Source organism: Clinocottus analis, unplaced genomic scaffold (assembly GCF_023055335.1).
Source record: "Clinocottus analis isolate CAN_PGR_092001 unplaced genomic scaffold, fCliAna1.0.p SCAF_6, whole genome shotgun sequence".
Lineage (NCBI taxonomy): Eukaryota > Metazoa > Chordata > Actinopteri > Perciformes > Cottidae > Clinocottus > Clinocottus analis.
In genome coordinates, this window is record NW_027176218.1 from 9,789,666 (window position 1) to 9,817,116 (window position 27,451).

Genomic DNA, 27,451 nt, shown 5'->3' on the forward strand with positions numbered 1-27,451 from the left:
ACCTACTGCGCCAGCGTAGGGTCTGACTATGGGTTTAAGGATTTCATCCCGGTACCTAACCTCAGACTGCCGGACTCTAGCCTGTAGAGGTCTGTGAAATCTGTGAAAGCTTTCTGGATTTCTATAGCAAATGCCCATCAACAGGCAACATATTGTGTTTTCTTCCTTCAGATAAAGCTGCGATTTTACACTTTTGTTTACTGTGGGCTTGATCACTGTTTTCTATAGGACAGAGAAATGCTGGTGAGGTTAAATACTTACAGATATAATTGTGTTTCATTCTGAACGGGAATGATGTCAACTGATAGATGATCTACAAAAACACTTGAGACAAAATGCCCCTGATATAAAATGGATTTATTAGCAAGAGGTTACTGGGAACATATTCTTGTTTATTTGTTATTATCATCATCATATATTATCTTTTATCTTTTCTTGTTTCTTTTCTTACAAAACTGGTAATATTTCTTAAGGTGTGGAAACATGAGGGGTTGAAAGATAATTTTCATACCACTGGGTATTGCTAACAGCAAAATGTTTATTTGTTGATATACCTTCATAAGAGTATGTGCGTGTATAAGTGTATACAGTATAAGTATATAGTATAATTCTGTCTGTGAAGGTGTTGCATGCCTGCCACATGAGCTTCAAAAGTGTACTGTACATACATAGTAAAAATACATACAAATATTCACAGAATAAGCACTACGTTACTATATTCCTGCTAACAGAAATGGTTATAGACAGGATTACAGTATAAATGCAAAACACTTTAAAGTTGTCTCCTACCTCTAAATCATGGTTTCAGGACCACACTGTTGCAGCGTTTTGTGTTCAAGCTTGAGATACAACTTTTTTTTTGTTGAAAGGATTACACTGTTCCACATCGAGAAATATGCAGGGTTGCATGTACAAAATGTACATCACATCTCAGTGAGGTGAATTAACAACAAAGTACAAAATACTTTCCCATGTTCATATAAAGAGCAGGTCACTCTCTCTTATACTACTACAAAAATAGTGTTTGAATGCTGCAGGCAGAGGTCATTCACATACGTTTTTATCATAGTTTTAAACAGCAATGCATATAACAGAGTGATATACAGTCACGTTCCACAATCACTGGAACAGCAAAAAGGACAGATTGTCTTTTAATTACAGAGGAGCAAAACCTTTTACTCTACAGAATCATCGCCAAACCTGAAGATACAACATTTTCCAAAGCATGGGAACTTTTTTTATGAGTTAAACTAAAATCCAAGAAACATGAAATTTGAACATAGGTAGAACTTCCTGTACTGTATTGGTATATTTTGAGCGTAACAGTAAATGCAGATGTCTAATGCCTTCAATCTCTCCTTTTCACTGATGAGATAATATGAGTTAAGGTGAGTTTGGATACCATGTGTGACAAGAGGCTTAGAGTAAGAATGTATTGCTTTACAACAAATACAAATATTATTGATATATTTTTATTCTTGATCTTAGGTTACTGAGGAAGTGTTTTAGAGCAGAGGTTCCTGCTCCCGTGGACTGTAACTGTCCCTCAGAAAATGTGCGAACCCGGGAGCGAAGAAACTGTGTGATTCAAAAGCTATATCTTCATAGTTATAAAAGAATGCCTGTTCTGCATTTGTCATCATTCCCGTCTTGTTCTTACCAGTAATACCTTTTTTTCTGTGATAGGAGCATGACAACAACTATTTTATGGATTGCACTGACATTTTGTAAAAATTAGGGCTGACTCCTCTTAGTCGATTAGTCGACTAATTGCCCGTCTTGGTCTTAGTTAACTAAGATTTCTTGGATCAATTAGTCGTTAGTCATAAAATTATCAAGTTAATTTGTCAACAAAATCGTATGAATTTTAGTCGACGAAGAATCTCTTTGGAACAAATAGCCACAATTTTCAGAGGATAAAGCTTCAGTGATCCCTTGACCTTTTCTTTTACCGCCACCATGAGGTTCACACATTTGAGTTTTTTAATGAAAAGTATGAACAACTCTTTGATGAATTGCCATGAAAATTGTGACAGAATTTCATGTTCCACTCAAAATTTGTTTTGATCATGTTGGTGATCCCCTGACTTTTCATCTAAAGCCATCATCATGTCAAAATCTTAAATGGTCCATTACTAAATGACAAAATAATTGAAACATTCCCATCCACCTCAGATGTACTTTGTGTTTAGTAATAATTAGCAAATGTTAGCATGCTATCACACTAAACAAAGATGCTGAATATAAGTATGTTAGCATTTGGCTCAAAGCTCCACTGTGTATCAGGGAAGCCTCTCAGAGCTGCTGGAACAGCTGTAGACACTTGTTATTTAAAAAGTTATGTGAGCCAACCATTTTGTCATCATCACATTAAACAATTTGTGTGTCTTTTAGGTTTCATGGTCTGTCCCATTGAGCTAGTTCACAATAATACTATCAGTTAAAAAAAAAAAGAAGGTCCGCAGGGCAAAAAAAACAGTTGGGAACCTCTGATTTTTGAGTAGTGAGCATGAACTAAAAAAAAAAATCCTGTTATTTTTGGGAAGCATAAAGACAGTTATGCTTCTGGTACCTCTGTGTTATCTCCACTGATCATTGTTCAATATCTTTAAATCTAGTTATATTCTCTGTGCTCTTTTACCTGATTTGACGCGGTTACATTTTTACAATGCTACATTGGTTGCAGAAAAAATCAGTCATAATGAAACTCAGGCAAAGAGAGCAACGGCCAGCAGCACGAGTGCTCAGAAAGTGCAAAGTCAACACAGTAGGAGATGATGCAAAATAATGTCATTGGTCACTAAGAAAACACAGTTATGTGCAGGCAAAGGGACCTCTGTTATTATGCTTGAAATACCCCAAATAAAAATAAACCTCAAAGCAGGTGGTGTGATGGCAACACTAACAAACTAAATATATACTGAAAGGTTTTGTGTCGTCAAACAACCTTAAACATCTACTGTACAGAAGAGCAAATATCTTAAACATGTACAACTATACAAATGTTGTTAACTGATGTGTAATATTAACAGAGAAAATAATGTGGAGGACCAACTTCCTCATTAGTTGGGCACTTTAGGCTCAATTCTGAGAGAGGCTTCGTACATGCTTTCTTCATCCAAAACAAAGCTATTATCCAGTAGGTACTGGGCCACCTGGAAGATTAAAAGACAAAACAAAAGCAAGTTTGAGGAATTTTCCTTCATTGCAATGAATCTGCACACTTTTCAAACAACACAAAACAGCTAAGGCAACACAAATCATTGAATGTCTTTAAGGTTGCCAAAATGTTGGTTTGTGACCCCTTTAAATAAAGCGATTAGGTGTAGCACATCCTTATCAGTAACATATATCTATAGATCATAACCAGGTCATATGAGTTATTTGAATCGGTTTTAGAGGGATGAAGAAGGATGCTATCCAGCAATTCACATATAAAACAAAAATGACAGAAATGAAAGGAACAATACATTATAATTTCTGTAAATTTTATGTATACATTTTTTCAAATGTATTATTCTTCATATTGTGTACGATCTGTCTAGAATGTCAGGACCACCACCAAGTGGTTAATAGGATAGAAAAGCATTTAAAAAACTATATTTATTTTACACCATTTTCCCGTCAGGCCTTTTGAAAAGTTTAAAAATTAAAACAAACTCAGAAGATTGGTTTATAGGTTGATTTTGATTTTTTCTGCTTTCTTCTTGCTGTGCCTGAAGAGCCGATACCTGTGATCAATAGAACCGTAACTTCTCCTGGACTTACTACAGGTGCTTGTGGAACTGATTGAGCATTTGTTATCACTTTTATTAACGTGTCACAAGCCAGAAAAGTGTTGGTATTCATTTACCTTTGGTTGCAAGTCAATCTTGTATGCTGTTTGCTGAAACTGCCTGATTTCTCTGATGATGTGAGAAATCTGAAAAAAACAACCAAGAGGAACAGGATGTTATATTCTGAACACACACAACTAAAACACACACTTGCAAAAACTCTCTCATGCATCAGGACACCGACCATTCTCATCTTTGAGAAGTTGACCAAGTTGTCTTCTGTGTAGTTTGGCGTTCCTTCCTCAATGAAAGCCAGGTCTGTGAGGTACATCCCCAGATAGGGCACACAGGGAGGATCACAGCTGGTGGGAAAAAACAAACAAACATCATCCACTTGTACTGCAAGCTTGCTTTATTGATCCAGTACAAACTATGTCCTTGAACTGAACTCACTTCTTCAAAGCCTCTCTCAGGTTTTTGAACCTCCCCTCTGATGAGACCAGCTTCTGCAGCTTGTCAATCAATGCTTTCGTCTACAAGAAAGGGTTATCAAGAGCACAATTAATAATAACACAAAGCACATTAGGCAGAGATAGTTTAACAAACCATACTTGAGGAGATACACACCTGCTTGGAAACCTTGAGCCAGGTCTTCTTGAGACGGAAGACAGAGCTGCGGTTGAGGGACGAGGTGATCTCGAGCACGGCGTTGTAGTTGTGCAGACAGCGGCAGATGTCTGCTACAGCCACCCATTTTTCTATCACCAACACGCGCGTGACCACGTCGTCACAGCGCAGGATCTCTGTGGCAATAAGGTTGCTTATCTTGCAGAGGAAAGAAAGAAAGAAATATTCAATATTATCATCTCACAATCACTGAGACAGAAAAAGTCTATGGGACTTGTTGATTGGAACATACATCATTGAAGTGCTTTGTTGTTCTCATGATGTATGGCGTCTTCTCATTTTTGTCATTCTTCATCCAGCCTTGTCCAAAGAATTCCCTGTGAACAGATTCAATATTAAATGTGAACACTGAGTTGCTCCATGTGTCCTCGGCCACAAGAGACGTGATGGCACTCACTCATATGGGATGACCTTAAACACCAGGTGGTCCAGCAGAGTGAGCTGTTCTGCGATCTCCAACGCAGAGTGAGTCTCAAAGTGCTCAGCCTTCCCTTCACCCATCTAAGAGAAACAAAACAGCCCAAAAATCAGAACTATGTAACAAATTAGTGAAAGAAGTTCGCACACCGGGACGTGGAATGTCACCTCTCGGCCGAGAAAGGGATTAGAGCTGATGCAGGACGATGTAGTTATCTTGGTTCTATCAGCGTGGGGCCTTCAGAATGCACTGACATGGTTTGCAGCCAAGTGTTAAAGAGTTAAACACCATTAGAGACCCTGAGGTAAACCCAGAATTTGCTGGACGGATTAGTGATCGTGTCTGGCCTGGGGTTCCCCCAGAAAGAGCTGGAAAACATTGATGGGTAGAGGAACATCTGGAATACCCTTTTAAGCCCTCTGCCTTGGGTCAGTAGAGATAATGCATAAATGCATGGACTTTTTTGGGGTAAAGAAATATCCAATTTAGAACTAGATCGATTTCATTTCAAATGTTCAAATCTACTTTTCAGTTGATGTGAATTAGAGGTCATACAACGTTTTGATTCATTTGATGAGTTGAGAGAAAATTAAATCAGCTGCAAGACTGTATCGTAACATTTGTTTCCGCCTCGCAAATGTTAATATGTTTTGGCTTTCTTAAACCTCTGTAACAGTAAACCAAATATTTTGTGATTTGAGACTGTAGGTTGAAAAAAATGCTATTTGGTGAGGTCACTCAAGGGGTCATTAGAGGTCTTTCATTGAGGAAATGCTCATCTGCTTAATCAATAATGAAAATAGGAAACTCTACAGTGTGTGCATTAATGTGCGTTTTTTTTGCAATTTTTTTGTTTAGTATAACTACCACAGTCAAATGTATTAACTGCGGATTCACTCACCAGTTGTGTCACGTCTTCAAGGGTGATCTGATTGTCACCGTGGTCTTCCTGAGTTAGAGTCCTGAAAAAAAGAGGTCAAGCGCTAAAGTATGTACAGTATACTTTTTGGGGTGTGCTAAATAATCCCACAATCCAACTGAACAAATCTGTACCTAATGATGTTTGCTGCTGCTTTCCTCTCCTGGGTCAACAGCTCAGGGTCATGCATCACTTCCTCCAGGAAAGCAATAACTTTTGTCTTCAGCTCATTGTTGCTCTCAAAGTCCTGGAGAAGGGACAAACCGCACACATACATGTGGCATTTGGCTTGAAAACTATTGAATCATCAATCACCAACTTTATTCTCTGCTTTTTAGATTTCATTTGAAAATGTGCTCTATTTTTTATTGAACCACTTCTTGGTATGTTTTCTTATCAACTTCCTCATCTGTTATTGACAAAAATTCCTTAAAGAAAGGTCTTTCTGTACAATTTATTATGCATTGAAAACTGGTTTTGCATATCACATGTTAACATGTAAACAAATTAGATGATGCACATGATAGAATACATTCAGCAGCTGGCAAAAGCATTCTGGTACGTGCATTAAATGACTACACTTTCAAGACAAGAATGGCATCTTCATCTTATGTTATGCCACACTGTTTTCAAACTGATTCGATGATGGAAATAAAATGTTCTTTTGAATCTAAGATAGATTGTGTTCTCTGCAGTTACACACACATAAAGAAATCAAAATATAAAATACATGTCAAATGTGTGTTTCTCTGCTACAAAAGATGACTTTCAGGATTAATATGAAAAGAGGCAATTAATCGGCATATGTATTTGTAAACAATAGTAGTGTTCCAGCATGATGTGTGCTAATATCATGTGCTTATAACTGTGCCTTAAACTTTGTTGGGGATGCTTTACCGGAGAGTGTTTGGACACCCAGTGCCTCAGGACATTCAGGACTCTGTTTGTCGCTGCTCGTCTGATCACAAACTCTTTGTCTCCATTCCTCTGATCTGTTGGGAAGCCTGCAGAAAACATATCAAGTGATTTTTCTACATCGCACTCTTATCACTGTGACATATTACAGGTTTGACAACAAAGAGCATCAACGTTGTAGATGATGTAAATTTGATCTTAACCATTATGTTCACCACTGACTGAAACTGGACCGCAGCCATAATGGAAAAGTGAATACGTGTCTGTACCAGTACTGGCGAGGGACATCCGGCGATATTTTTCCTTGGTAGGTGTGCCCTCGTTGGCTCCAGCAGTGGCAATAGCAAAGGCGGAGGCAGCAGACAGGGCACTGCGGTTGTTATCCAGCTCTCGACATGAGGACATCACCATGCCATTGTTGTAGGAAAACAGTGAGAACTCTACAGCGAAGCACAAATAAATAAAATAACCCGTTGGAAAATATCAAGAGACTGATTTTGATGGCATATAAATCATGTTTTTGTGATCAGTTTTAAGAGAGACACAACACAAATGTACAGAAAAAAATATATTGTTCATCATAATACTGAGTTTAATTGAATATGTACTGACTGCAGAACAATCTGCTTCCTGTTGTACAAACATCCACTAGGGGACACTATGAGCCAACATAGCAGTTTTCCTCCAGACTTTCCTTTACAAGAGGCTTTGATATTCAAGATGGTTGCAGCTAAATATAGCCACCAAATATCAGCATAACAGAGGAATCAACAGATTCTCTGCAGTCTGCTATGTTTAAACCCTGCACATAGACTGATCATAAGCAGCTAAGCACTCGCTGCTTCACAATTTCAGATAATTCTTTACATCACACAATAGATTCCTTTAAACGCCATTGTGTGATTTTGTCATGAGATTTAGAAGGCAGAGATAATCTTGGGTCCATTGAAACAACCTCATTAGTGGGGGCGGAAGGGAAAACACACTCTTTATGTAGTTGCTATGACACAAGTTTCCCTAACATCTACTGAAGCCAAGCATTGGCTTTCCCCACATGATCATAACCATCAACCAGTTTATATGTACACTTTCCAGTCACAGGTTGTTTTCTGTTGTGTTTTGCTCAAGAACAATTAATTAATTGACATTTGCAAAGTGAGTGCAAAACAAAGCATTGCACAACTTACAGACAATAAATTGTGGCCCTTTTCCAATCCTAAGAATACAAATAAACATTCAGCTACAAGTATTGTTTTCATTATTTATAGTTACTATGGTCAAACAGCTCTAACAAATGTGGATCTGGCTGGTGCAGTCGATTGGTGGCATGTTGGTGTAGTAGACCATCGTAATATATCACTGTACATGTTTAGGACACAATGTACCTGAGGAGTTTTTGCATTTGATGTTTTTTGGAGTGGTTGGTGATTTGGTGGGAGAGGCTTCTGGATCCCCTTCATCACTCTGGTTTGGATCATTATCACTTTCTTCTCGTACAGAGTGATCTGTATCATCAACAAAATGTCAATAAAAACACAATTTCTGCAAATAAAAACTGGAATACGTTGGTGACAATTGACTCTTGCTGACCTACCTTGTTTGGTCACTGATGCATCCTCCAACTTGTCCTTCTTGTCCTCTCCCTCATCAGGGATTTTGCTCGAGACGGGAGTGGACACGTACAGTTTGTTGATGTCCAAGGTGGTCTTGCTGAATGGGGATATGGATGAGTACATGCTTGCATAGCCATTTGAGGAGCAGCTGAGGGCAGCCAGGTCAAGAGCTTTGCCCCCAGTGATGATGGGGATGTTGAGGGAGAGCTTGCGCCGGCGGTTTGGGGATGAATTCTTGGCGATAGTGAGAGGAGGTGGGGAGGAGAACTTTCTGCTGGCTCTGGGGGAGCTGGGAGGCTCTCCATACAAGAGTTTACTGTTCTGACTGCTGGCAAAGAATAACTCCAGGGACCTGCATCAAGGGGAGGATATATGCATTGGAATTTAGGACATTGGAATATTTTTCTTTGATATGTGGTAACTAGTATCTGTTTTAAAAGCTTAGCTAAACACACAACACCTCCTAAATAATGTATTCAACCCAAGTCCTCTCAGCAACCAGAAGTCTCTTTGCAGCCGCGTCTCGTTGTTTTAGAGCAGAATACAAGCTGCAGTGTTGCAGAAAACCTCTCCCACTCCCTGCCACCCTCCTGGCGACCTCACGGGTTCCCATAAATAGCACACCGAGTTATAGTGCGCATGGCCGCTGCTGACACAAGCAGCCAAGTGTAGGTGTCTCACAGTGACATGACAAGCACCACGGGAGAGCATGCTGCAGGGCGTGGGCATGGGGAGCTCCCCGTGATCTGAACCCCACAGTGTGGGCCTTCGCTCGAGGCCCGCCGAGTGGTGAGTTAGCCCCACTGCAACACTTTGTCAATATTTCACACTATGGATCTTTGCAGACAAGGAGCGGGAGGAGGGGAGGGTGGGGTTCTGCAGCACCGAGGTTGGTTGCCATAGAGCGACAGAGCCCAGTTGAGACGTTCCTAGGCAGATAGGAGAGACTGGACCCAATTACGGCCTTTGATCACTGAACACACACATAAATACATGCACAAACAGGGACACTGAAGCATCCTAGAGCCTGTCTTCATCTACTGATCCATCTGCTGCTTTTCTGTGCTCACATAAACCAACAAATCAAATGCCGATATAAAGCTTGCAAGATCATTGGACTTCACCATTCTAGTCTCACATTCGTTAAATGAACACTAATGTCACATGGAACACACACACAAGAAATATCCCTGAACACCAGACTCTCTTTTTACCCTCATAACCATACTAAATGTACTTCTTTGGCATGACCTTGGACTGGCAGGAAATGGATAAGAAAGAACATGGTCATCTATCTATCACCCAATGAACACCACAACCAACTATTTCACACCAGTTGACCATTTCAAAATGAATTATTCATTTGAATGTTGCTTTCTGGAAGTTATCTCTTCAGTCAGTAACATCTTCAAGTTGTTGATTTATTCTTGTTTCATGCTGTTTGTAAGAGCTGCTGATAAGGATGTACTGCCTTTGTGTCTGAAGTGAGATTCCTCAGGTGAAACTAACCTTCAATATATATTTTTTTTAAAATGAAATAAATTCATAATTTCTGGTGTGAAACAGAAGGAAATAGGTTGTATCGCTGCAGTTAAACCTAAAGGTTTAAGAATAATCTTAAACCTAAAGGTTCAACTTGCAAGCTTCTTGGCTCTTGCACATTCCTTGCATTGATGAGAGGATGACGAAGCTTCACATCATTAGATCAGTCTCCTCTTCATGTAGCATAAAGTCTGGAGGGATGCCGAACACATCTCATAAGATTTGTTTGTCTATTGTTACTACCGTCAACAGCCTCGCAATATTCAAATCTTTGACTTCTTGACTTGCCGATATATTGACTTACCGAGCAGGGATGGCACTGATGGGCTTCTTGTAGATGGTGATGAGTTTGTCTAGCACCACATCAGCTGTGGTGAACACGCGATAGGAGTGCAGGAAGGTGTTGAGGAAGTCGATGGAGAGGAAACGGAGGTCAGTCAGTCTCTCCAGCAGGCGCTCCACGCTGGCGTAGCGGATCTGCAGCACTTTGCAAGAGTTCATCATCTTACTGAAGCGGATGTCCACATCATCACAGTACAGACTTGAATCTGATCTGCTCAAAAAAGAAAGAAATGCCGTGGAAAAGGTACAAAGAGATGAACTGAACTGTAAATAAAAAGAAGGCTTACTTGATCATCTGTGGCACTGTGACTTTGGAGTTGTCTTCGAAGGCGTTCATCATCAGCCCATTGCAGCGGATGTTGTCGATGCACTATAGGACAGATGCAGTAGAAGTAAACAGAGAAGACAGAGGATATGTTAGTGAGTTCTGTAACGTGCAGGCTTTCTGCCGACATCCTCGGCTTCTCGTCTGACTGCTAGAGACTGTGATGCGTGTTGACGTGCCTGGCTGATGTCACTGGTCCATGCAGACTTCTCCTGCCTTGAGGAGGCCACCAGGATGACTGTGAATGACTGGCTGTCCTTTGGCTCCACGACAATCTTGAAGTCCAGGTGCTCCATGTCCTGGCCGCTCTTGTCTGATTTGGCTTTGAGGCAAACACAGAGTCATGACTAGATGCAATTTTTCCCATACATCCATGCACATAAACAGTAAAGGCATACAAAGGCATACATTCAAGGGTGTATACTGTAGTACTGGAATAAGAAACTAAAACTGGACTAAGTCAAATAGGGGAAATCAGTCTATTTATTTATGTGTTTAGAGTCTGTATCAGTTGATGGGCCACGACCTGCTTCTGGATTTTTTTTTCTTAAATTTTTTCAAATATGAATTATACAATATGAATAGATTCTGTCACTCTTGCAATCATACATTATATACATTAGCACACATTTTGTACATATGATGCATATCTTTGTCAGCTGCAGTATGAATAAAACACTCACATTCATCATCCGTCCCCTCAGGGTCCTCCAATAGAGTGCAGTCTATAAGCGACACTACTCCGTTCTGAAAACAACATACAATATATATTTAGTTTTATTCCTCCAAGCTTTTTTTTTTTTACTCAAAATGTGCATTTAGACTACAAAGTTCATATAAGGTTCATCAGTCAGTTGATTGCTATACTGTGAATTTTTGAGTTATGTGTAAATAAGCTATGTGTTTGCGAACATGTTTTCTATATTAACTTAACAAGTGATATATATATATATATATATATATATATATATATATATATATATATATATATATATGTAATATATATATATATATATATATATATATATATATATATATATATATATATATAATATCAATGCTGTGCTCACAACAACAAAACAAATCAGTTATTGCAGGTTTCAAATCGTAAAACATCTAAAGATCTTAGTTTTACTATAACTATACGCACGTGAAGCCTTTTGTTGAAAGCTTTTTGGTCTCATGTTAAACTCCAAGCATCTATTGTCCTTTGTAATGTTGAGTAATACTACTAAACCGCTCCATAACACACATCAAAGGGACATCAATCTGCTTTCAAACATGTTCAATGAGCCTGTGTGTGCGTGTGTTTGTATGATCGCATGGAGCTCCAGTGGACATTGCCACTGATAAAAGCCATGACATCGCAAGCCCGGTAGCTTTTATCTCCTGTCAGTTAATCCGTTCAATTTAGGCCAGAGATTCTTTTTTTTTTCTTCACGGTGTCGTAAGATTGTGATGTCTGAAATAAGTAACTGCTCCACTGCTAGCTCAGCAGCACAGGCTCACCTTGGTGAGATGAAGCTTTCCTCCAGAACCCCTATTGCAGATAATTAAATGCTTGGAGAAGAGAAAAGACTGTCTCTCCCCCTCCTTTTTCAGGGAGAGAGAGCCCAGTCGCCCACGGGTGATCTTGCCCTTCTCGCTCATCGGCACCTGGATGAGAGACCCTGTATGTGATAATAAAAGAGTGTGTGCAAATAGAAGTGGGACAAGAAAAAGAGAAAGACAAATGGAAAAGAGGCAAGGATAAGGGGGATTAAAAAAATAGAAAAAGGAGTAGGAAGGCAGTGGAGAAACTGATTTAAACAAATAATGAATATCAAATTGCTTTTTTTTGCCTTTCTTTACATATGAATACAAGTAGAGTCACATGAGATGCTCAGGATTAAATAATGTACCATATCTGTTTTCCCTTTCCTCATCCATCAAGTTGGTGACGTGTGACATTTATAGTCCCAGATTAATCATCAGTTGGCCTCTGAACTGTGTAATTACACTTGGAAATGCTCACGAGGAATACACATTGTATCTTAGAAGAAAAAAAATAATTCTGCTCAATACAGGGCTGAAGATCAGGCTGTCAAAAAGGTAAGGAGGGACAGGAAATCCCCTTCTGCCGCAACTCTGCTTTTCATTGGAATTGGAGGTTTCTTCGATGGGAACTGAAATACATCCCTTGAAGGCAGCTGTTACCTTGTCTTACAAACGTCTGGCTGGTGTCGAGGAGAATCTCGCAGCCCTCTACAATCATGCGCTCTATTGCCAGGTTCTTCCTGATGTTCTCGGTCTCACTCACTTCGTCGTGCATTATTCTATGGAAAAGGGACATTCAATCGTTCTGATTCAATAGATATAGGACAATATAGGATCCAGTAGGAAACATGAGACAAAAAAATTGCACAATAACGCAAGAAAAACAATAAGTATGACTGTAAGTGTCCATTTATGATTGAAAGAAATATTTTCTTTCAGTTTGATTTACTTAATCTCTCTGAAAATTGACCACCCATTGACCATCAAATTCCTAATGAAATACAAAAAAGATTTAATAAACGTAATAAAGTAATCAAGATCACCATGCAACTCTTTTACATGAAAGTACCTGGAAAGCTCTTCCAGCTTAGATTTGGCATAGTCCAGACTGGTTCTTTCTACATGTTCATGGGGCGTGTGGGCCAGAAGTTCATGGAGCGTAAGAATGTAACGGGGAATCTGCAGAGACAGAATAGCAAGACAACAAGATATAGCTACAGGGGAGTCTCACTCAAATATAAGAGCTTATATGCATGCTTAAATGTAACAACAACAACCCAAAGATGCACGCACAGGAATACACACGTGCCAGCATGTACCTACACTAATGAGAAGTAGATCAGTGGAGAACACAATCTACACTCATCAGCAAAATTTATTATCAACACAGCACAGCCTGCAGAAGGCCCCAGCAGAGAGGACTGTCGGGAAACTGCATGCCTTGCCAGAAAGGAGCCATTATTAAAGCCTGAGATCCAAAAAACAACTGCTTTTTATAGACATGAAAACACTGGGATATTCTGAGCAAAAGCAGACAAATGCCTGCAGTTTCTGTACTTAATCAAGAACGCTACAATATGCTCAGAGAGCCAATCAGTGCTCAAGAAGGAGGCGAGTCTCGGAAGCCAAGTCCTCATCGAGCCATGGTGGCCAAAATAGAGATTTAATTACAATTATGACTTAATCCTATGTTGTATTGTCATTTTTGGCACCACACCAAAACTCAATGGCACTACCATTCATCATCCAAATTGTAAATGGCATCCACTACTGAGTTGGGTGGCAGGTTTCTCCAAAGCCATTGGACTGATCTTTCATTGTCAATTTAGCCTGAGATAATAGTACGGCTAAAACTGCTTTTCAAGGTCATGCCCTGCTGGTTAATCGCAATTAGGGAGGTAAGTATATGCTTTGAAGGCAATAAATAAAATTATATAAAATTCAAAAACGACTACTGACTCGTAGCGGTGGAATAGAGATGTGGGCAATATGCTGTCCAGTGTTATTTTCTAGGTATGACACGATTACAGCAGATCATAACTAAATGTACTGTATAATTTAAATGTTTACAAGCTTTGACAAAAATAATCAAAAGTAGAGCAGGATAAAATGTTTGGAAATCCAAAACTAAATCTAGTGGTTGTGTTCATTACAGATATACTATATAAACAATATTCAAAATATTTAAGACAGACATGTCATTCATTCATTCTGGGAGTGATACAGATTCCAGTTATATGTTTTGTACATTGGTGACGGGCCTTCATTATTGTTGTCATTCGGATCACAGACAGTGCCTTTAAAAAATGTCCATCTTTGAATTTTCAAAGAACTAAACGACCAACTGCTTTACAGACAGCTACAACAGGGCTTCATTGGCATAGCCTAGGCCAACTAGTATTACGTTGGTGAATTATATGGCCCAAGGGTAACATTTCTTTATGGAGAGAAGAACCTGGCCCAGAATGGCTGGCAGTGCTCAGTATTAATGACAAAATCTGGCTCTATACTGCAACTCAGCAGCAAACAAATGGGCCTGCCTTTATTTCTTGTGTATATCAGTGAGACGAATGAGCTCACCTGGAACATGGGGTAGGTGAGGAATGTCTCCAGAGTCCTCTCCTCACAGTCGGGCTTGGCCTCGTACTGCTTCAGCAGCTTGTCAAAGTCTCGGTTCTGCTTGCAGTGAGCCAGGATCTGCAGGCTGTACTGGTGGTTCCTCACAAACTCCTGGTAGATGTTCAGCATGGGCAGCAGGATGTCAAACAGGTCGGCTACAGAGAGATCAATACCAACTTTAGTGTAATAATGACACAACAAAACCGAGGGATCCTTCGGTGGAGTCTTCCCGGATCACCTTTAATGGCATTTCACACAAAATAGTAACAATATGAAAAAAGGTTTGGAAAAAGAAACAGTTTTTACCCAGCACTAATGTTGGCCAGCTCGCTATTCTGGCTTTCAGACCCTGGTAAAATATCTGATGTAGAAACATGATAGTTTCACTGAAAAAGAAGAAAGAAAAAATGATTATCTTTGGAAAGAAAGACAGAGTTTGTGTTAATAATTCTACCGACACCAAGGGAAGTAAAAGAAAACTCTGACACCTGGTAGTGTGTACGAGCTGGGAGGACTGTGGGTGGATTCTGAAAAGGCCAATGACGGTGCATGCAGATTAATGTCTCCATTGTACTGTCTGCGTGACTGGCAAAGCTGTGTCTAAAGGGACACAAAATGCAATCTGGAACATTGAAGCTAATATGAGAGAATCCTTGTTTGTCTAGATGATGCAATAGACAGCATACAGCTCACACTTTGGGTTATTATTTCTTTCTTCATATGAATTACATTTATATTAAAGCTACTGCACAACAAGGAACTTTCCTTTTCTGTAGATTTTGGCGGCGTCTGTAGACCAACGTGTTCGCGTTTCTGAGCACCAGATTCCCTTTAGAAAACCTCTCATTTGACCACGTAAGGGACGGACATTCTGCCCTGCTCAGTCCTGGTTCTGGTTTTCCGGTGCCTCCCTTCTCTCCAGTGGGCCCATACGGCCTGGACCTCCAGCGGTATAGCTCTGCTCCTGGCTTTGAGCCAGTTGCTGAGCTCGGTGCTGAGCTCTCCTCTTCAAGAAATCAAGAAAGAGCTTTGGACTGCAGGTTGAAGGCGGCAACAAAGCCGAATCTGGGTCTATCAGTGGTGGTCTGGTCGCTGCTGAAGACGCCACTGGAGTCTGAGCTGAAGGAGTTCTCACAAACCTGGATGATTTCATCTGATTTCGCTTGGAATCCAACACGGTGGCACCGATGACAATCATTAAGAATAGTTATGTAGAGATAGACCTCTCTTGTTAATGGTTTACTCATGTTGGTTATATAGTCATCAGTATTAATCATAGTTATGCTAGCTGGCGGTTGTCTTTCTTTCTCCTTTTGTTGCCATATTGTTACATGTCTTGACCGGTCACTGCCACCAGCTGGTGACCAGTAAAATCATGCATGGGATGTAAACAAATGGTGCACCCACTCACAATTGAATTGCTTCATAGCTCTATCAGTGGTGTATAACAAAAAACCTTTAAGATTAGAACATTTTGTAAGGAAGTGAACGGAAGTTCTCTGTGGGACGAAGGGACCCAACCTGTTGAGGAATATGCTGCTGACATCATCGTGGGTGATGGGCGGTTTCTTGGAGCTGGCTGCCATGCGCAGCGGCCTCAGGAAGTTGTTCACCAGGATGTGAAGCTGCTGGACGTACTCGGCCTCCGAGTCCAACATGCTAAACACCACCTGGTTCCTCTTCCTCATGCTCTCTGCATGCGGTGAGCGGATGTAATCCTGGATGATTGTCTTCCACTTCCTCCTGCAGATCCAGCCTCGCAGGAAGCTCTGGACCTGAAGTGTTAAAGGCTTAGTTAATTCCCCAGCATTTTAAGATACTCTACAAATGTAGCAACTGGTTTAAATTCTGTGCTTTACTTTTTTGATTTTCTTGATTTCTGAGTCGTCATCAGTTGGGGCGGCTGCAGGGCTTGCATGAATCTTCTCATTGTCCTTGAGCAGCCCAGAGATCTGCCACGGAGGCAGCCACAAAAAAAGACCAGTCATTCTCACTCACATACTTCTTTTCTTCACACTTACTGTACCAGAATGTTAACAAAGTGAGTCACCAGGACAGGACCTGTGAGCATCACTGTCAACACTGAGACATTAGCCTGACTAAACTAGCTGTGTTCACTTCGCTGGTACTGCTGCATCAATATGTATTCACGTTGGTCATTTAAACTGTTCCAAACTGTCCTGCCTGTTAAGAGGTAAACAGAATGAAGCTGCATTGAACTGTTTGAAGCTAAGTGCCTCCATTTATTTTGTAGAAGGCACAAGAGTTAATTGTCATCGCATTTCATAGAAGAGACGCAATATAAAGCCGTGTTCATGCATATTCAGCACATAATTTGATTTCAAGCATCACATTTGCACATTAAAGTAAAATGACCATTTGATCTGGAGAACACAGCCTTATTGGAGGCATTGTTTCTGAGAGGAGATGCAAAGTGGAGTGTGGTAGGCCTAAACACGTTTCTCTCTGTGTTGGAGCAGTGCTTCTCCATTTTTGTCCTCTCACACAACTTTATACAGATTTAAGACAAACACTGCAATGATCAGCATAATCCATCTTTACTTATTATTATTCTATATCACTGGTTCAGCTGTTTCTCGCGCTGGGGAGAGAGGATGAGACAATGACACATTTTGGAAAGGAACAAGTGCATTGTAAGTTCATTTCAGTTTAGGAAATCTATTCATATTGTTGATATTTTGATTGATAGTGTTTGTGGCTGCCAGATATTCATCTATAAATAGAACAACTTGTAATCCTTTGTTTTAATGGTCAAAGAGGAAAACATATTGGATATTTCAACAGTAAAACATTCGCCATCAGAAAATACTCTTGAGTTGGGACGTAATTCATGGCTACTATCTATCTGTTTAGTTTATAAGAATATATGTATTTGGATATACACTCCTGTGATGAATTGTTTTCTCCTGCCATTACTTCTTATATGTTTATATGTATACAACAACCAATAATAATAATAACACGAACAAATTATAATAACACAATATTTCTTTCTTGTGCCATAATGCACAGTTCTCTTTGTATATTTCTAGAACATGGGAGGATAATTGAGTTGATTTGAAGCATCAAGTCTAACTTCAGCTTAAGTAACAAGTCAAGTCATGACGTAAAAATGTAACCTGTGCAACAGCAGTCGAGATTCCTCCTGAACTGCACAACAAATCTCAAGTAATTGAGGATGAACATCAATGATGGGCCTTCAGCCTTGAAGCCGCTTCGTTTACATTCTGGGAAATCTGCATGAGTTTGTCGACGAGCAGTTCATGTTAATACTGTCCCGACCCGAACCCGCATGACTTTGATAATGAAGACACATTTAGATAATGAGCCAATCTGAAGTGAATCTGAAGTGCCTTTTTTTGTATGATTATTAAACAGATTTATGGATGTTCATCCTCAATGGACATCAGGTACCCTGGCACCGTTGTAAAGAGTGCACTCCACTGATTGTAGGAAGGTGTGTTTAGATCTGACTCAGGCAGGACTGTGAGAAGAAGAGGGCGGAAAACGAAGTCATGTGGTGAGGGACAGGATAATACGACTGCAAAATCCAAATAATGTGTTTATATTTTTTTACATGCCTACTCCTCACGTAAAGGCATCACAGTGCGTATTACCTCCGACTTGAGCCTTTCAATCTCTATTTCCCCATCTTCTATCTGTTGTCGAAGTTGCTTAGCAACTGTTTTCTCCGTCTCCACAATCTGAATCAGATGAAGATACTTCTGCATGAGAGTCTCATGCTCGTTGGCCAAGTTTCTGTAACTGTAACCCATGCACACGCACACACACACACACACACACACGCACACACATACAGACACCAATTTTTATTTTGTATTTAAGCTCGAGTGATTCATTTCATATCAGTGTATGTAGTTTCATCTCACATCATAGCAATCAGGTTTTCTATGGTGAACAAAGCATTGTTCAGTCATTCCTCATATTTTAACCCCACTTATGAAACCATGGTCAAAGAGGACCCTCTACCGATTAATTCAATTCAACTATTCGCCACGTATGAACATTTCCATGATGTGTGCCTTTACCTGGCATGTGATATAGCAGCCACCCATTCATCGCAGTCCTTCACGTCTTCCGTGCGTAACTCGAGCGCCTTTTGATTTTCTTGGGTGAAGCTGACAGTGAAATAGTACTGAAACAAACAAGGGGCAGAGGGGGGTTTCTCGTTAAACAACAGGATATCATCAATCTGACATGCGATATGTCCAACACAGAAAGGAGCATGCATTATTGCATACTCTCTGGATCAGTGGTTCTCAAATACCCCTGGAGGTATGTGAGGTTTAAAAATATATATTTAATATGAGCATCTATTAAAAAATACTTTAAAAGTTGTTATTTAATAAATATTCAATAAGATATAAGTGTAAATTCATTAACTGAATTGTATAAATTCTACATTACATAAGACACAGCGCTGTGCAGAACATCTGTTTTTCAACCCAAAATGCTTTGCACTGGTCTGGGGGTCCTCAGCTGAAAAGCATATTTCACAAGAGGTTCATCACTACAAAAAGGTTGAGAATCCCTGCTCTAGATGAATCTATTATATTGTGGCTTAACTGAAGCTTCTCCACTGCTTTTGTCTGTGTGTTTGTTCCACTGCCTCGCCACCGCCGACATTAAGTGGGTGATTTAAAACCACACAGGGCCCGGGGAAGCCGCACCGTCCTCGCCCACCAGTGCACTTGATGGGCCACACTGAGGGAAGCCTCCCCCAGCTCAGTTCCTGGGATGTCTCTGGCTCCCAGGAGGAAATGCGATAAGACGTGGAGGACGGATCCACAGCCAATTACATAACTGTGCAATACCTGTTTCCTAGCAACTGAAGCTCAACGGAAAATAAAGCATTATTATTATGATTATTATGATTATTATTATTAGTAATAGTAGTAGTAGTAATACGATTACACAATAAAAATATTATTTTTGTTTTTGTTGTTATTTTTTAAATTAAGGCATTTACAAAGATTTCATAGATTAAGCATAAGTCATAGGGTCAACTTTTGTTTTTTTAAATTGTAAAACATAGAATTTTCTTGTATGTAGGGAACCATTCAATACTTTTACATGACTTTTTGCTGATAATACGGAAGCCTTTAACATTTAAAGATGATTGCTAATTAACGAGGATTTAACACTGCTATCACTGATCAAATGATAGAATGGTGCAACTACTTGGATTCATGTAAAATGAGCAATCATTACCTTTACATCAAGTATAGTGATGTTTGTGGGTTTGGAAAGTATTTTATCTGTAAGTAAGTGGCCAAATTACAAATAGGTAAAAATATTATTGCTCATCGAGAAAAGCACTTGTAATGCAATGTTCCTTTAAATTTAAATGTAATCATTTTTCCGTTTGTATCCTGTTTATGAAAGCCTTTTTGATGAGAGCTACTTATAGCACCTACTGCTTATTCAAACACAAGGAAGACCTCAGAAAGTGGGCCATGATTAAACGATAGCACAACTCCCATTATGAAATGTCATCTTTCTGTCGACTGTTGCTGAGAGAAACTCAACTCTAATCTTTGGCCTGCAGATGTTCAACAGGCGCCTATCAACCTGCAACTGATCATTATTCATGGCTGACTGCTCTTCTATCTTCACATTCATTAGGTATTCATCCTACCGTCAAAGAAAATCTATTTCTGGCAGAGAGGCATGCATGTTGTTGTAGTTTTCCCTCATGATCTCTCTAAGAGCGCGGTGAGTGTCTGGTGTGAGGCAATGTTAAGCACACTGTCTGCTTCCTGCGTTATGTTTATGGCTGAGTCATGCACCTATAAACATCATTACTGATCTGAACGGAGATAATTTACATTGATACGGCATTATTAAAACCCATAGATGAGTATTGTTGTTATGGGGGCAACAATCACTTGACAGTTTTGCTGTAGATATGAGTGAATACAAAATGTAAACAACTTAATTAAGTAGAATAATGAATTTGTCTTGTATAATTACTTCTGACTGATGAACAGCATAATTGTATATTGCAGCAATACAGTAACAGGGCTCTCCTGAATCACATAATGAGATCTATAGTATATTCTCTAAAGTGCTCAGGGTTGGTAATCACTTGACTTGCGTCCAATTTTATTCTAATGAGGAACTAAATTGTGTCCCTACCAACCAACATCTCTAGCATAACATAACTATTAGTTTATTAGAATATTAGTCAGATCTTTTGATTTACAGTCACATCGACCATCTCCTGCTCCGGCAGCTTCTTGTGTTATTGGTCGACGTGCTGCTGTTTCCCCAGTGTGAGCAAGCTGTTTTCTATAAATGGACCCTGACCCCTCCAAGGTACAGCAAGGAACAAATCTAGCCCAGATAACACTCACATTAATAGGAGAGATGCGACACACTCCTACTTCTCTCATCTCTGTTAACCAGCGTCTTCCAATAGGATCATTCTTTAGGATGCAAATATGGGTTGCCATAGAAACATCGGGCTCAAACGCATTATCATTTTTGCACTAACTGCATTTGAGGATAAATATAATGTAGGGATTATGGTGGATTCCTCAAACGTTTGCGCAACACCCTAAATCCAGGTGGGGGTAGGAGATAGAGGCGATGTCTTCATACTCTAGTTTGTTCTTGTTAAGGATGCTTGTTTGTTAACAATGAGAGGTCACAGCAATCATTCATTGTCTGTGCACTTCTCAGTGCTTTTACTTGCTGCAAGCAGGCTTCACAGAACAAAGCAAATCAAACATCTTCTCTCAAGTTTATCACAAATGCTGTCCAATAATTAATCCGGTTGTTGGATGCATGCATGTATTACAGGAAGATTCAGAGGAAACAGCAGTGCTTTTGGGGTGATTTTAAAGCAACTGCGAGAGCACAACATTAGCCAGTGTGTTGCATTCTGCTTCATCAGCACAAAGGCAGCTGTTCACAGGAAGAGCCTGCTCTCACTTTGGAATGTAGCCCTAAACCAACAGTCAGGCTCAGAGCCTGAGCAGAGCCATTAGGTTCCTCGACTGTTTATTCACAATAACGATGTGAACAGACCTGTCAACCTTTCTTCTTCTCACTTTAATGCGTTAAGTAGTAGTCATATGAGATATTTTAAGATTGAGTGCTGCTTCGTTTGTGGCCATGATTGGAATGTTTCTGCGACACAGTTGTCTTAACAATGTGTAGAGTCTTCATTAAATATACTACTAACAAACCATTGCCAGTAAAAAAATCCAATATTAGACTGAACTTCATTCAGGTCATCTAGATGTGATGAGAGCTGACTGATCACAGGCACCCTGCTGTTTCTTCAGCTTCAGCTGTATTTTCATGTTTCACCACAAGATGGAAACCTTGAGGCAACAACTTTTTTTTGCATGTTTTGTTGAAAGGAGCTTGAGGTATATCGCTCTCCGCCCTAAAACATAACACATATGATCACTGAAAGTCAAAAGCAAAATGTAAGACCAACGAGATGCAAATGCATCACTTTAAAACGAACAATCACAATTTACATTTCATGCACCACTGAAAACTATTCCACCAATAAATAATAAAAAAAAAAAGGTTCAAGCTCGGGTATGCTGCAACCTGAAGCAAAACACTGCAGTGCCCAGTGCCAAGGCTGCTGTAATATCATTAGGTGTTAATATTGTTACCTCACCATTAATGCCATGCATGGATTACATAACGTGCAATACAGCAGTCTGGAACCGCGTGCTATCTGCTGCGCTGAATTTTAGGTCACCATGCGATTGAATATGATAAGAATATACGCATAAGAAAAGCGCTTTGTTCGCAACTAAAATAGTTCAAAGGCGTTTGCGGCAAAAGAACACATTCTCCACTCAGTGTTGCATCTCGTCGATATTTTTAACACGAATCCTGAAAAACAGTAAAGCAGTGCGCGCGCGCCAGAGAGAGTGAGAGTGTGTGTGTGTGTGCGTGTGTGTGTGTGTGTGTGTGTGCGTGTGCGTGGGTGTGCGCGTGTACGTGTGCGCACGCTCTCCATACCTGCTTTTCCAAACACTCCTTGGCTGACTGTGAAGGTTTCGGTGAAGGCGCCCTGTCGCATATGCATCCCTCCAACAGGTATAATCCAGAGGGTCGAGAGCTGGACTCGTTCTCAAAATAAAAGAGCATATTTTGTAACAAAGCAAACCACTTTGTGTGCCATTTCGTGTTGTCTGAGCTCTTTTTGCTCAAGCACCCTCGTCTTGTACCATCCTTTTTCGCCAAAAGCCCCAGGTAGGTGACATGACTATCATTAAGTCGTATTCCCTTCTGCATTTTGATGAGGAGACTTCAGCTGCGCAAGGTGGATCGGTCGTTACATCCTTCTGAAGTCGCTCCAGGGAAAAATTAAATCAAGAAAGACAATATGTTGACTTTCTGAATGCGGACCACTAGCAGCAGGCTTGTCCTCTCTGTCCGACGCATTCACTGTGTTGGCATTTAAGTAAAAAGAGAGGAAACGAGCAGCACAAGTCCAGCATCCTAAAATCTTTTGTCATACTCCGAGCGCTTTGAAGGTCCACGTTGACCGATAAAAAAAAGACAGAAAGGGGGGGCGAGAAAAAACAGTCTAAACAACGCAAGATGAGAGAGAAAGGGGTTCTGGGCTCGTCCTTTTCTCACATGAAATCTCCAGAAACCAGTAGGCTTGGTGCTGAGCTCGGCAGTGCTTGCCGAAGTCACATGACGCATGCTTGGGAAAGCAGATTTCAGGACCTTGGACAGGGACGTTTCAACAAGATGCCGCCTAAGTTTTCTTTCAAGCAGACAATATGAAGCACTGGGGATGCAAGTGGAACATTGACAATTACAGACATTCAAGAGATACTGTCTTTTCAATGTCAAATGACTGTCAGATGACTGGTCTCTTTATTGAGACCAGTCATTTGACAGGCTCCGGTATAATGGTATTTTTACCTCTTTTTTTTCTTGTTCACTTTTATTGTCGTTCACCATTCAGCACATTCTTCCTGGTAAAGTAAGCAATCAATGTTAATATTTTGAGTTTTTAACTAAGGTGGTTACATAATACATACAAAAAACTGCTATATCACCCAGAGGAGTCATATGTTGGTGCAGTTCAGCCTCACTTTAATGAATCTCAATTTAAATGCAACATTTAAACTATGCGGTCCACTTTCTGGCTCTTTCAGAGCTTTTAAACACATGTCTCAAGGTCAATAATAACTGCATGCTCGAGTGACAGATAATTAAAAAATAAAGACAGTAAAGAACAAAACATGATTTTACTCAACACACATATTAGTGCCAAATAACCAAATAACTGGAAATTAATTACCAAAAAAATATTTTTTTCTGTAAGTTGATCTTCATAGAGTTGATATGAGTGAAACCAAGCGGCCCCTTTTCACTGCAGACATTTTGACACGTGTTACTCACACCATTAACAATGGCTCTGTTCAACTCACATGTGAGCCAACATGCACTAGACCAGGATCACACCAAAGCATAGTTCATTTGTATGAATATCAGCCATAGACATTCTATGAATAAAACAATAAAACAATCTAAAACAAGATTATTTGAAATGTTAATGTGAATTGTAAAACGGCAAAAACGTTCCAACCCACCAGCATGGTCCTTTAATATGTGGTCCAACTGTTTAAGATGAACTGTTGTTCTTATCTGATGTCACATATGATTATGCCACAAGACAAACTATATATTTAATACCTACCTAGGAAATAAAGGTAAAACTATAATATTGCATGTTTACATCTCAAGTTGCATGTAAACTAAAACATACATAAGTCTAGCTGAGCTTTCATTCTTTCCCTTGTTGTATTGCCAGGTGAAGTTATTCCCCAAAAAGAAACACACCTTTTAGATTCTATAAACTAATTTGGGTTGGTCGTCTTGTTTTGCATGTCGTTGCTTTAATCTGGTATAACCTTTACTATTTACACAGTATCCACCTTTTGCAGCGAGACAGAGGTTGATAGGTCAATTAGTTAAGAAGGGTAATTGCAAAAAGATGAACTTGCTTGAATTGCACCATGATGTCACATTTGAACTGGCAGAGTTGTATGTCTCAGTGGTTACAGAGCTGCACTATAAAACATGCTCGAGCACACAGCCAATATGCCTCTTTGAGCACCCAATTTGTTTGAAAGGCACAGGCTCTAATCTGCTGCTGTCAGTCCTCTGGCTACTTCTCAGATAGGAGATGTATTTATTACTCCAACTTCATTGTTATCTGTGCTGTTGCTGATCTATTCTGCTAAAAACCCTTGTAGGCTCTGCACTATCCTCCTCAACATGCCTCTTTTTTCTTCAATTTGTCTTCAACTAGTTAGGTGTTAACCAAATATTGAATACTAAGAATAATACAGGTGGTCAGTGAAACCCTGGCTGACGTGTAGAGATATAATTTGTTTTTGTAATAAACGGATGCTGTGTTAAACATGCGCTAAGCAATTACTGCTGCCAAGTTTTGAATAGATTTGCATCGACACACATATGAGAGGCTGATAACACTGTGGTTATTTTGGTCTGCACTGTGTGAGCCAAGGTGTAACACAACAGGGCTGTTGTGTTCAATGTGTAGTTTTTCAGTCCATCTTGCTCTGTGGATCAGTGAATCTAAAGAGAGCAGTTAAATAATGTTTCTAAGAGAATCACTTACTAAATACTTACATACTGATTTGTGTTTAAAGTTATTGGAGTCAGAAACACAACAGTAGCTTCAAACTGAGACTCACTTCTCTGCTGGAGACATCATCTCACAGGGGCGGGAGCTTGTATATTGTTTATTACCTTTGTTTCCGTTTAAATGAGAATAAGTACATCTGTGCTACTCTCTCCTTACGTGATAAAGTTAGATCAGAGCAGCTACAAAAATTGGTTCATCATTGATCAATCTATTGATTTTAAAATTTCAAAAAATGCAAGACAACTGTGAAAAATTGAGCATTGTTTAATTGCTTGTTGTCAAACTAATATATTATTATTATTGTTCTGTAATATATATATATATATATATATATATATATATATATATATATATATATATATATATATATATATACGTAAACCAAAAGATTGAACCATCAAATCCTTTTTTGTTTGATAAATTACTTAATTGATTGTCAACATACATTTTAGATTGACTAATTGATAAATCAACTAATCTTTTTTTAACAATAACTAAAAGTAATTATTTTCAATTTTTTTGCAATAACATATATTTTTCTTCTAAAAACACAAAAAACGTTTTTGAAAGTGCATTTAAGAACATATGGTCTCTTTTAATTGTTACATAACATAAAATATTACACACAATTTAATTTGATTTTAATTTGGTTTTGCACATGGAAACCCAAATATTTCTTAAAAACTTTGTATGTCTCCACAGTTGTTTTTCATATTTATAACATTTGATCAGACACGTGAAACAAGAGAACAAACAGTCATGCATCACTGTCAGTCTTTTTGACATTGTGATCTTTGCCTGTGTGTGTGTGTGTTTGTGCAACAATGCAGTTCTGCCAGTGTGCATGTGATGTGTGTGTTTGTGTGTGTAAAGTGTGTGTGTAAAGTGTGTTTTCTGTAACAGTTCGTAGTGCTGTCAGTGTTCAGCAGATGATGCTGTCGTGGTGTCCTCGTCCATCCCTGAGCCGCCTATGAAAAGGCTCCAGTCCTAATGACATGATCCACCAGGCTTCTAATTCGCCACGCTGCTCTCAAATGACATTTACTAATTACTCCTTCCTGTTTTAGAAACTGCTTTCTGAATTGTATCCATGCTCCCTCATGCTCATTGTCATGTCAGAACAAACTAGTTGGCTGTTGTGGAAGTCACAGCCTATTTGATTGAAAGTGAGTGAGCCAACATACATACAGACATGTGAAATCTCCTTAGAGTGTGATGTTGTGTCAAACAATTTGGATTACACGTAGACGGGAATTAAATGAAATCTCTGGGCAAAAAGCAAAAAAATGTCTCCTCGGTGATGCTCCGGTCTTAACCGCTTAGCTCCCTCAGTTGTAATAATAATGTGGAGTCACATTAACGGTGTCAAACATGGTTAAAGGAACCACTTTCTATTAAGGCTCCCATTAAAAAGAGGTTTAAAAATTGTAACTAACTAGGTGACAGTGATAGCCACAACACCACGTGCAACCCTAATTTCCTCGTGTTTGATTGATACATTATTAGTCATTAATTAAATAATGTTCATTCTGACTTTTGCTGTTGTTTCTCCTCATCCTTAATCAAGGTTAATGGATCAACAAGTCTGCAATTCTGCAGTTGCAAATGTGAATTTCCCTGATAAAGTGTCATGAATTTCTCATTCTCCAATAGATTAAAACTACATATTAATGACATAGTTTTCTCTCTCTCAATTTTGCAGCTGTAAAAATGTTGATGAATTGCTGATACATATATTTTCGTCCAATCAGTTTACGAGGTCAAAGGTCTACTTAAGGGATATTCTTGTTTAATTAAAGAGCTGCAAAGATGATACAAATTTCGGTATAAGAGAAAAAAAAACATCAGCCAAAAAAGTTGTTCTTATCTATTACTTAACTGACCTAAGCATTAATATTTCATAACATAAATAAAGTATTTTGCTACAAAATACACAAAGAGGGACTTGTTTGGAGAGTTATGGTCAATTTCTGGTATCTGGTTGCACAAAAGTGGCACTTGAACTAACCAAAGGGCCCTTTTGGGAGTACTTGGGCAGCTGAGCACCTAAG

The 27,451-nt window shown here is 39.4% G+C and overlaps 1 protein-coding gene across 1 annotated transcript; it reads right to left on the minus strand.

The window, feature by feature from the left end:
* Window positions 1-343: 343 nt before the first annotated feature.
* Window positions 344-23,384, minus strand: rasgrf1 (Ras protein specific guanine nucleotide releasing factor 1). Its single transcript, XM_068602757.1, has 27 exons — window positions 22,727-23,384; window positions 18,763-18,869; window positions 18,331-18,478; window positions 16,552-16,644; window positions 16,214-16,467; window positions 14,999-15,078; window positions 14,654-14,847; window positions 13,143-13,252; window positions 12,734-12,852; window positions 12,047-12,207; window positions 11,221-11,284; window positions 10,717-10,859; window positions 10,500-10,582; window positions 10,175-10,423; window positions 8,310-8,680; window positions 8,101-8,220; window positions 6,985-7,155; window positions 6,698-6,804; window positions 5,935-6,047; window positions 5,783-5,843; window positions 4,861-4,964; window positions 4,696-4,780; window positions 4,404-4,601; window positions 4,230-4,309; window positions 4,021-4,138; window positions 3,854-3,922; window positions 344-3,155 (listed from the first exon to the last, which is right to left on the minus strand). Exons 1-27 carry the CDS (start codon window positions 23,000-23,002, stop codon window positions 3,063-3,065), a joined length of 3,771 nt encoding a protein of 1,256 aa, XP_068458858.1. The 5' UTR covers window positions 23,003-23,384; the 3' UTR covers window positions 344-3,062.
* Window positions 23,385-27,451: the final 4,067 nt, after the last annotated feature.